Source organism: Hippocampus comes, unplaced genomic scaffold (genome assembly GCF_001891065.2).
Source record: "Hippocampus comes isolate QL1 unplaced genomic scaffold, H_comes_QL1_v1.1 scaffold57, whole genome shotgun sequence".
NCBI lineage: Eukaryota > Metazoa > Chordata > Actinopteri > Syngnathiformes > Syngnathidae > Hippocampus > Hippocampus comes.
In genome coordinates, this window is record NW_017805039.1 from 2,919,286 (window position 1) to 2,930,327 (window position 11,042).

General features: G+C 43.0%; 1 protein-coding gene and 2 long non-coding RNA genes across 6 annotated transcripts in view; 2 read left to right on the forward strand and 1 right to left on the reverse strand.

The window, feature by feature from the left end:
- ppifa (peptidylprolyl isomerase Fa) overlaps positions 1–11,042 on the forward strand; it is a 52,947-nt gene that overhangs the window by 29,777 nt on the left and 12,128 nt on the right. Inside the window, exon 7 of one of the 4 annotated variants that reach the window (XR_002167507.1) lies at positions 1,063–1,141. The exons of 2 other annotated variants lie outside the window; for them this stretch is intronic. Coding sequence is in view for 1 of the 2 variants with exons in the window: in XM_019863999.1 (XP_019719558.1) it covers positions 1,063–1,064 (2 nt within the window). In the remaining variant the exon portion in view is untranslated. Of the gene's footprint in view, positions 1–1,062; positions 1,468–11,042 lie in introns of those variants that run through there. One more of the 4 variants, XM_019863999.1, reaches the window with a different exon arrangement.
- The window catches only part of LOC109512360 (uncharacterized), a 41,050-nt gene that overhangs the window by 22,996 nt on the left and 7,012 nt on the right, over positions 1–11,042 (reverse strand). The gene's annotated exons all lie outside the window — the stretch shown is intronic.
- On the forward strand, positions 3,733–8,211 carry LOC109512362 (uncharacterized). The gene is made up of 2 exons (XR_002167510.1): positions 3,733–5,219; positions 5,261–8,211. It is a non-coding gene; the product is annotated as an uncharacterized LOC109512362 (long non-coding RNA).

Here is an 11,042-nt window from a genome sequence, read left to right on the forward strand (position 1 = left end):
GTGGTTACGTAAATCTACATGTGCTGAACCGCACGTGTGCGTTTGTCCGAATGTAATTAGGAAACATTTATTTGAGCAACCCTTTCATGCACCAAAAATAATAACCTGTAACCTGATAACACGATAAGCTGTCCACTGTAGTAATCGCTGTCCCTGTAAGGGTTAATATACTTGCATCATTCCAAACTAGTGTACCTCAAAAAAAAAAATACATGATCGCTGTGGTATAGTCGGCATCGGGTGAAATTTCCGGATGAAAATAAGGTCCTTGAAAGGATAAATGTGTCCTTCTCTAAAACATTTGCATGCACGTTCAACTGTTCAGTGTTTTGTCACAAGGAGATGGAGGGCAAAATTCACAACTTTCTGTCCCTCCGTATCTCAAATAGGACCTACTGATGAGAGTCAGGGACCATCTTGTTTAAAGGCACACAGTGGCCAGGTCCTGTGGATCAATTGTTCAAATGGAAACCACATGGTGAAGAGGATGGCTGGATACCAATTGGAAGTGAAGCGGGATATTCATTCGTCGATTCGTGGACCGACACGTTTGCTGTTCGGATCTTTGTTAGAGAGAAGCAAGTTGTGGAAAAACTGAAACGTTGAATTGTCGGTCAGCCAGAACTTTCGAAAAAGTCAAATGAAGTTCACCTGTAAAGTTCATAGTGCATTTCGGGTTCATTCTGAAACTTCACCCGAGCAACACGCATGTGTGGGCGTGTGTGTGTGCACGTATGCATTTGTTTTTGGGCGTGCATCTCAATGGAGCCCTACGTCACTCACGTCCAAGACAGCTGCAGATGCATATGGCCATGCCAAGCCAATGCTTTTTCCCAGATTCCTCGATTTCCACGACACAGCTTCCCTAATTGGCCACGGATCTCATGTCTCATGTTCTTGGACGTCGGGTGGAATCTTTTCCCTGAGGATCAAACGTGGGTATTTCGCTCCAGGCCCCCCAAAAAAACACACACACACCAAAAAAAAACACCCACACTCTTTTTGTTTTGGAGCTGATGTTTTCATCAGAATCCTTCCTCTCTCTTTGCGCTTCACTCACAGAAAACATCCAATAATCGATGAGCATGGAATCCGTCCGCGGAAGCTTTGTTCCATCATCACACCTTCCTCATCACCCGATGTAAGTTAACCATATGCCTACGCTTACCGTATTTACTCGGGCTTAAGAGCTAATGCTAAGTGGAGCCGTGGGTGTGAACCCCTCCCAACCCTGCCCTGCACTGGCCTTGGACTTAACAACCATCCCACTAGGCCCAGCAAGCGATGCAGCTGCACGCCAGCGTTAGGTTACCAGCGGAATGAATGACAAGAGCAGGTTGAGTGGCAGGCCGGTTTGCGGAGGTGCACATCATATACTAGTGCACAATACACATTTCGTGTAAGTCCATAGACAGATTCTGTGAAAGTTGTACTACCCTCAGTGTCACGAAATTATTTTTTTAAAAAATGAACAGGGGAAAAAATGCTTTTGCATTAAAGTGTATTAACGCAAAATAAAATGGTGTTTGAATAATCGACAGTCGATTCTAAAAATATTTGATGGTGACACTCCTACATGTAATGTTTAATAAACTCTGTGTGTGCAGTCGCTGCCCTCTGTTGATACGGATGTAATTCCATACTACATCCACGCATGCATTTTTTTTTTATGACTCCAGTACATGTAACCACAGTCTCATTAACCCATCCATGCACAAATAATGACAACCTGTAACCTGATAACCCGATAAGCTGTCCACTATAGTAATCGCAGTCCCTGAAAGGGTTAAATATCTGTCACGTGAAATGTATAAAAATCTAAAGGCGTAAGGGAAAACTGTAAATCCAAAGTTAGTGTCAACACCATTTATTGAGGATGACCTGTTTCAAAACAAGCAAAAAAAAAGCACAAAAAGCCAAAGAAAAAAACAAAACATGCGAAATGAATCCTCTGAAGTTTCTTTGAGCAAGGTCAGGTCGAGGTAGTCTGCAATTTTGCGTGATAGGCCGGCGTCATTTGGTCTGAAGTTTTATACAGCATTTTTGGTGTGGGTTTTTTTTCCCCCGAAAATTACAGTCGCATTCCGAAATGCACAACTTCAGGGGTGTTTGGCTCTTTTGACGTTGCACCGTAAAAGTAAATGGAGTGAGGTTCCCCGAGGCTGGCTGAGTTAGCGCGTCAGTACACCAGGAAACTTGGAAGTTATATGCAGTGATTGTTTTTAAGATGCACTGACTCAAACTAAGGGGTTTGCACATGCTTGTTTGTCGTTTTAATGCAGTTCCTTGTTATTATATTACAGTTAGCTTAGTTTGTTAGCATTTAAATATGAACTCTACTGACTCTTTTCTCCATACACCATTGAGAAATGTAGTTAGTGTGCTCCTCCTGTACTCTATCTGACGGTCCTCTCCGGTGTTGGCGGCAGTTTGACGATGGCAGTATTGTGAAAGTGGTGTTCCTGATAAGCCCATACCCGTTTCCGGGACTTGTCTCCATTCACTTCTGGTAACCTGTCTTGAGTGAGTGTGAGATTAGAAATGGACGCGGTGCATTCAGGGCCTCTGACTGTGACTGCAAGGAAGATCAGGGGTCGCCCTGTAAAAACATTCCCATGCTGCAGCGCCGCCCACCATCCCGCCACCCCCCAAGTCCTCAACCCTGCCAGAAGCTTCCTGGCACACTGCAGGGCAAAGAGATACAGAAGACAAACTTTCTTAAATGAAATTCTGAGCATGGATCGCCCAAATCTGGTTTCATTCAACACGTGAGAAAAAAAATGAAGCTATATGACAGGGAAGAAGACTTAATATTTACATCCTTATTCTTCGACCGTCCTCTGTATCCAATAAAACCAGCTTCCAAGTCCAAACGCTGTCAAATGGTAAAGCATGCCCCCTTGGGGGATCAGCAAAGAACATGAAGTCCTATCATCTTGTTTATTCTGTTTAAATTGACTCGTTTGAAGGTTTCAACCTGTCTCCACCCGATTACATAATCAGCATGGTTCTCTTGTCTGATTTATGGGATTTTTCCGTCTCTCAGCACATGTCTTCCCGCCGTTATTCTAATCTCCTTGAACCGAGTCCGTGCAAATAAATAAAACTCTGAGCACATCGCGTCCACTTCCGCGTTGTAGGGGCTGAGTCGAGCTTACCTCGAATGCGCACGCACACACCCTTGTGGCTTCGCATGCTGACCACAACTGTTCTCTAAGCTATGGTTAACACAGCCCCGATTCCTCGAGGAGGCCGACGTTCCAGGCTAGTTTGCCAGAAAAGTACTTCAAGACACTTAAGGAGGGAGGAAAAAAAAAGTTACAAAATCAAAACCACCAAAGAGGCCCCTATAGTTTGTATGTTGACATATGGATGAAAAGACTCTATAGGGCAGCCAGCGGGGTTTGTTGTTGTAATAATATATTTTTTCTCCCAGAGATCCAAGGCTCTCTCTCCCAACATGTACAAGCCTGACGCACTTCTGAGATCCCTGCTGAGGCAACAATACAAGCCTGCCTTCCTGACCTCTCCGTCTCGCAGAGTCTGCAGACGCACAATGCTCGCCTTAATTACCAGCCTCCATTGCCGGCAACTATGGCTTAGCCCAATGGTGCCCATTCAGAACCACAGTCTCTCCCGAAGGTGCCCATTCAGGCCCCAACACAAAGCCAGCAGTGTCACTCCCCGATCCCTTGACACCCCATCCAGAATTGTGTGCCAGCGCTCGCATGTCCGCATTCTTTCGTCATTCAAACTCATAGCGCCGACAAGGGTGAGTGGTTCACGCGTGACAGAATCAATGAGCTTAATTCAACATACCGCAGACCAGATAAAAAATTGGAAGGAGTGAGGAAGTTGTGACACTTTTCAACCATCCATCATCAATTAAGAGGCAGGTTATGTTGTAGGAAATGGAAGCAATGGATAACCCATTGACACGTTCCGGAATAATCTGTATAATAATGTAATAATATGCTAAAACGTAGACAAGGATAAGATCTTTGCGCAAAAAGGTTTATTTACCGACAAAAAAGGCGCTAGAATGACGCTCGTTCCAAAAACCAGGAAAAACGACACAAACCAAAAACGCTTGCAAAAGGCAAGGACAAATGCAAAGTTGCTTGTCATGAAAAGACGAGAAAACCCAGAACACAAATAATACAAGCCGAGAAAAAGAGGGAAACACATACTACTTACTATTAGCTAATCCAAAAAACGTGGCGAAACTAATACGTGGCAAGAACAAAATTCGAACACTTTAAGACAGAATCATGAGCAGGGCGAATAATCCGACCAAGAGTAGACAACTTGGCAGTCCTTATGTACTCGGGTGATTGTGATGCGTGACACGTGCACCGCTGGAGGCAACCACCCTCCATTCCAGCCGACACTGAAAACCAAAACAAGCAAAATCATGACACCCATCGCCAAAGAATGCTTTCATCAAACCTTGCGACCACTCGTTCTACAAACTAAGTCAGTTGGGATCTGACCCAAAGCGGCAAGGTCAGACCACTTTCAGAGGCAAGCCAGACCAAAACATGTTTGACCATCGACTGAATTTGACTCTAAATAGACATGGATTTACCAGAAACGTCATCATCATATCATTTGAGAAAAAGGTCAACAAACACATCGGCCAACTTGCTTCAGCTGAAGAATAGTTTCTTTTCATCTGACAGATTGGACGTATTAAGTCTTCAGTCAGGGTCTCAGACCAGATCTTATGTGTCAAATAACCATCGACATTAATGTTCACATCTATGGACAATTTAGAGTCTCGAATTAAAATATCATGCACGTCTTTGGAATGTGGTACAAAGCCGTAGTATGTGGCGAAAACTCATGCAACCACGAGGGAGAACATGAGACCAGGTCACACAAAATCGTGCCTTTTCCTAAATGGACCGTATTCGGGTTTCTGGACAAAATAGTCTCATACTCTTCAGGTCTACAGTACTGCTGTTTTATTTTTGATTAAATCTGTTTTTTTTTTTATTTAATCGTGGACATGGACTTGGCATCCCAGCCAAGACACGGTCATGCCAAGCAATCGGAGGAATTGAAAATGTCTATCAAAAATCTCCTCAGAATGCAGTTATTAAACAAAGCAGTGAGACAAATTAGGTAGAGCATGATGAGATTAGCCCATCAAAGAAGTTTTGTTTTCCATCTTTTTTTGTCGCTATTACTGCAGGAGTACAATACGGGCCAACAGCGTAATACATTTTTGGACAAATGGAAGTGAATTAGGTAGAAGGTTCTCCGTTCCTCCGCTGTCAGAATAATTACACAAAAGTAGCTTCCTCCAAGGAGAAGTGTCTTCGGAGGCCAGCGGAAAAAGTGTGTCACAGAACCTCAAGTCATTCAAAACAAAATGTTCTGGACAGTTGCGCGTCGCCTTCTGCCCACTACTGGCCATGCTGAAGGTCTGCGGTCTATCTTGCTTATATCAAAAAACACACAAAAGAACCTATCAAACTTCTTTGGAACTGCCGCTCTAACAGGATATCACGCTGGAGTGAATATCTTACCTGCGACCCTCCGTCCGCAGTGTCAGGCGAGCCATCCTGGCGACCCAGTTCCTGTAGCCCGGGTATGGCCGAGGACCCCGGTGACACTGTAGCTGTGTTCGGCACACACGCCACAGTGGGATTACAGTGCGGTTAATCACTGGACGTATTGCCGGGGAGCAGGAGGATGACATATTCCACAGATGACATGAAATACTGTATTATTAAAGAGTGACTGTTAGAAATTAAAAAGGGATTGAGGGTGAACATTAGTACCGCTTACTGCTGTGAAGACTAATTCACATTGAAAGATTGATGAACAACTCTTTAAAGAGATTGTTTCTTTGCTTCAGTCTGCATTTTCTCGCTGGCTTGGCAGCATGATCGGAAGACCACAGAAAGTATGGAAGAGGCTAAGCGCTAATTTAGCACCACTACAAAGTAAAGATCCCTAGCATGCTAGCTAGTGGCGATGTCGGCGTAAAGAAACGCGACGCGCATGGGCACAAACTGTTTTCCAACTTTTTTGTGTCAGCTGTGATGAACTCGCACATGTTCAAACTGAGCTTACGAAAACTTTGAGAGCTGTTTACAAATGGTTGCATTTTTGGGCACGGAATAGGAACAAAAAGGCCAAACCATTGCAATTTTTATCCATTTTTCCGGAAATACCGTCAACGCTTAGCTTTACCTCAAACTCTGGAGGATATATTAACTTTAGGCAAAATGGGATAAAATTGTTCCCTGATGAGAAATTTGAATATTCCCTTATCACTTCCTCATAGCAGTGCTAATGCTCGTGCTAGTTTCCACACCTACAACCCATGTGGTGCCTCGCAGAGGTGAGGTTGAGTGTGAGAGTTATCAAAACAGGAAGTGGTGCAATTGTTGTCTCAGCAAAAATTGAGCGGAAGAATGGGATTTCTGTACGGAACACAAACCAGCTGGCAGGAAACCACTTTTTTTTTTTTCGTATCATTCTTCAAGCTTTGATTTCCTATCATGGGAAGTGTCCTCACACTGCTTTCCTTGGCTTGCTGTCTCCAAACTCGTCTCAGGCCTTCAAACCGTTGCCTCCCTTTTTGTGCGTGCGCGCGAATCAATTGTGCACCACGCCATGACAGGGAATCATCCAAACTGCCTGCCACGGCATATAACGGCAGCGATGTAGAACTGGCCCAGGGGCCTGGAGAGATCATGGGTGGAAAATGCGAGGCACTCTCTCATGACAGTGTTGAAAGATTGTTTATCGACAGGGCTCACAAAAAGCAAAGGGGAGCACGAATAAAAGACAAGGCGAGAGAAAACAGCTGGCGAACGAGAATGTAAATAATTTCCCACTTGATGGGTGACGGGAGTTGATTAAATAATAATTGCGCGAGCCAATCAACATACGGAGGCTCTGTGATCCTCCCACCCCTCTTCGCCCAGCGGGATGCCGCTATTGTGCACTTTTGAAAAAGTTGATGGAGAGCTGTTTTGATCAATTGAGATCTGGTTTCCAGAACACAAAAGGAAGCCTTTTACAAGTCACAGTTTTTACCTGTAAATGGATAACAACGGTGGCTGTTTATGCTTTCACATGGAATCTCACACTCAGATACTGAGATCCGTGACATGAGGTAGTATATGGTGGGACATATACAGAACATGTCCGACAGCGACATTTGCTTTCACAACAAAGCTGAAGTCAATTTATGGTGTTAAATGTCATATCCCAGTCGGATTTCCGCTTTCCCTTTTCACACGGGGCACTGTCCTTGCTTCTCTTAGGCCTCTGCAAAGCCGTATCATCCTCGTTCCATTCTGAAGCAATAGTTTTGTTTTTTTTCCACAGGCAGTATGAAGTGCAAATTATGATATCGCAAAACTTGAAGCATGCGAGTTGAGTGTCACATCTAAGAGAACTGTAGCGTCGGTGCTTAGAAGACTTCTCCAAGAAAGTGGACAGTTTCTGCACTGCTAATGTGTCCAGTGAAGTCGTATATTACAATTAGCCAAGTCAAATTCTAAACCAAATAAATCAAAAACAAAACACTTTCTAAAAGACAGTTTTAAGAACACAGCCAGACGGTTTGGATGTGCAAAAGGTTTCTTTTACAAAGGACCACCGACGACAGCTGGCTCTGCATGTGTGAATGAGGATTGTTTTGATAACGCCGGCATCTTACTGGAAACTCTTTGAGCCTATTTTAATTGGTCATTCCGGTGCAAACAGATGTAGAAAGAAGCACATGTGAACATTGTACAACATTTTAGATTGGGATGTTGTTGAGTTTCAGGTTATGCTATGAATTCTGCAGGTACTGGGAGAGATCTCACGAAGAGGTATGCGATGATTTAGTCACTGGACTCGCTGAACACTGAAACAAATTCTGAGTCATTCCCCATTCTATCCAAATTCTGTGAAAAACTCTAACCAAATGAAATCTGGTATGCCCAACTGCACTGTTGTTTTCACAAAAAAACAAATATAGCAAAGCAAAAGAATGCAAAGTCAAAATAGAACACATTGCCATATAAGTATAGGTTTGTTAAACAAGTTATACTTCCCTTGTCTTCAACCTATTTTTGTATACGTCAACAAGCAGATTACACATTACGTTTGAAACATTCCAATTTGCAAGCTATGATCACATACAAATGTTTGTGTTTTTTTTCTCCACCGTTTGTAGTCTGAAGGTCTGTTGTGCAAGGTTTTTACCTAATAATAAAAAAAAACCAAGCTATGACCACATACAAATGTTTGTTTTTTTTCTCCAGTTTGTAGTCCGAAGGTCTGTTGTGCAAGGTTTTTACCTAATAATAAAAAAAAAGCAACAAAATTCTTATTTTCTAAGATGAAAATTGGCTTTGGCCAAAACACACATGCAGATGTGCAATGTAAACAAGTCGATTATCTTGCAAATTATCCCATTATTCCATCTTCACCCCACAGCGTATTAACAACAATCCAAAATCTGTGTTGCAAAAGAGTTGCGGAATTATCCCAGCAGCGTGGCCACCCTATTGAAAGGATGCTTTGTCAAAAACAACAACAAAAAAAAAAACATTGCAAGACTTAAAACCCAAAACACTAGGCAGCCATGATGGGTTGCCATTAGGTTGATCACCAATGTTTATGTAAAAACACATTTGGGCAGGTCACAAATGAGTCAAAAGTGTGATCTTTCTCTGGTGTGAACATCTCGCCTTAGGTCAACATTTTGACACTTATAAGGAGATAATGGCCACCATTTGCCACAAGACACCAATGATCACCACTTGAGGTGTGAGGCCCGCTCAAGTATGGCATATGGTCTTGATCAAGATACAGTCGTGTCAGCATTTGACCCTAAAGTGAATGAATTCATTCATTCGACAGGTCGTCACCCAAAACAAGTGCTACCGACCAAATATCCGTCCGGGCGTGTTCCAACATCTTCAAAATACTTCCATTCCACCGGCACCGTAACCAATCGGACAAAAGACACATTATCATGGAACCATAATAGCGCTCTGTGTTGTTGATCATGTTTTTCTGATTGCTATACCGCGATGCTTTTAAACCAGGCTCTCCTGTTATGTCCCGCTTATCTTTTTTTATTATTCAAACAAATGGTACAAACTAACCATTTCATGTTCAAGTGGAGGAAGGCATAATAAATCTGTCCCTGCAGCAGAGCAAAAAAAAAAGAGCACACCAAAACGTGTTGAATTAGATCTGATAATCAAATTCCAGACAAGCATCATGATGAACATCATTACCGTATTTTCACACCTATAAGGCGCCATTAAAAGTCTAAAATTTTCTCCAAAGTGGACAGCACGCCTTATAATGCGGAGCGTCTTGTGTATGCGCTGAGTACCAAAACCTGACAGAGAGCCGACGCGCGTTTATATAGAGAAAAGGCGGAAGTGAATGAGGACAGGCATGCGGCGAAGAAGTCGGCCAATCAGTGAAGGGTGGGCGTGTATATATAATAGAGAGAGAGCGAGAGAGAGAGAGAGAGAGACTCATGAATCTATGACTCATCTTATCTCTTCATCATAAAAAAAAAAGCAGAATAAAAAGGGAATTCCTGATGGCCGCAGGGATCCCATTCCTTGGACTGTAAATCGCTTAGAAAGACACTTAGCTAAGAAATTAGCATGAACTCTCTCTCTTCAAATTATTTAAAAAATATTTCCACCTAATTACTTGTATCTTTTAATGTATTGTATTTATGCTGAATGAAATTGGTTTTGAAATAGAAAATAAATAAACAATGACTATTATTGTCACGTCTTCACACTGAACGTACCTCAATCCTACTGATTTGGATGCGAAATGGGCTCAACGATGCGTGCACAATAAGTTCTCTAAAGTGAAGCTATTGGAGTCCCCTGGGTTTTTTTTTTCCTGTAGGGGGTGGGGGGTATCATTTTGAGAGAGATGTTTTTTGTGTGGATGACTCATTTGATTTGGAAGTTTAATTTAAAAAACTAATATGTCAGTGAGTGTCTTACGTGGTGGCTGTGGTTTTGCATTAAATATCTCAACAATTACGCACACACACAGACCACCCGTATATAACCGTCTACTCATTTTCCATGAGTTCATCGCCAAATGCAAGAATATGTCATTCCGTGCATCGTTTTTAACCAACCATATCCGAGGTGAGGGCAACTGTTGGAGGCCTTATTCGTCCCCCGAGTTGAAGCAAATCATGAGTGCAAATGGAAGACATCTTGGAAGTGAGCCAAGGTGTGGCAGTGGCGGCTGAGGGGCATTCTGCTCATGACTGGGGGAGCGACCTCATTTTCCGAATAAAAGCCAGTTTACATAACACCTCTGTCCCCGTGACGAAGGGGAGCGGCGGACTGCCAGGCTTGTGGTTTTCCCTTGACTATCAAGAACCATTGTCTCCACTCCTCCATGAGTGGTTCCAGTGTTAACATGCTATTACAAAAAAAAAATAAAACATAAAAATCGAACAATTTCAGTCACACATAAATACCTCGGTGGCCACAGCTATTTAATTGCCTTGCACTCAGAGCCAAGCAGTGGAAGAGATATCCAAACGCCAATGCACAATCAAATCAAGTCATGACCCAAAACAAAAAAAAGAAAGTGTTTTGTGAGAAGAATGACCTTATTCAGTCAGTGAGCAGCAACTGGGCAGTTAGTGCATTTGCATGGAATTCAATCCTAATGACAAGTTGGACGTACCGTCCCAAAACATAAGAAATAGGGATCACATCAAAATCCAAGTGTCGCAAAATCGGTCGGCCGGACATCGCAATAGGTATGTCACACACATTACTGGGGGTCGAGAGACGGCACCACTAATGACGGGCAGGTAATAGTATAAGTGATATAGCACAATTGGAAGGTAAAGTCACGGACAGGAGGCCCAGGAGAGCGCTAAAGAATCAGGATGTTGATGAAGTGTGTAGGTGTGGACAGTATGAAGTAACTACTGAGGCACACTGGGTGTTTTTGTATGTGTGCGCCGAGGTAAACATAGCGGAGGAAATTAGTGGGGGAGATGTGATTGCCAATATTAG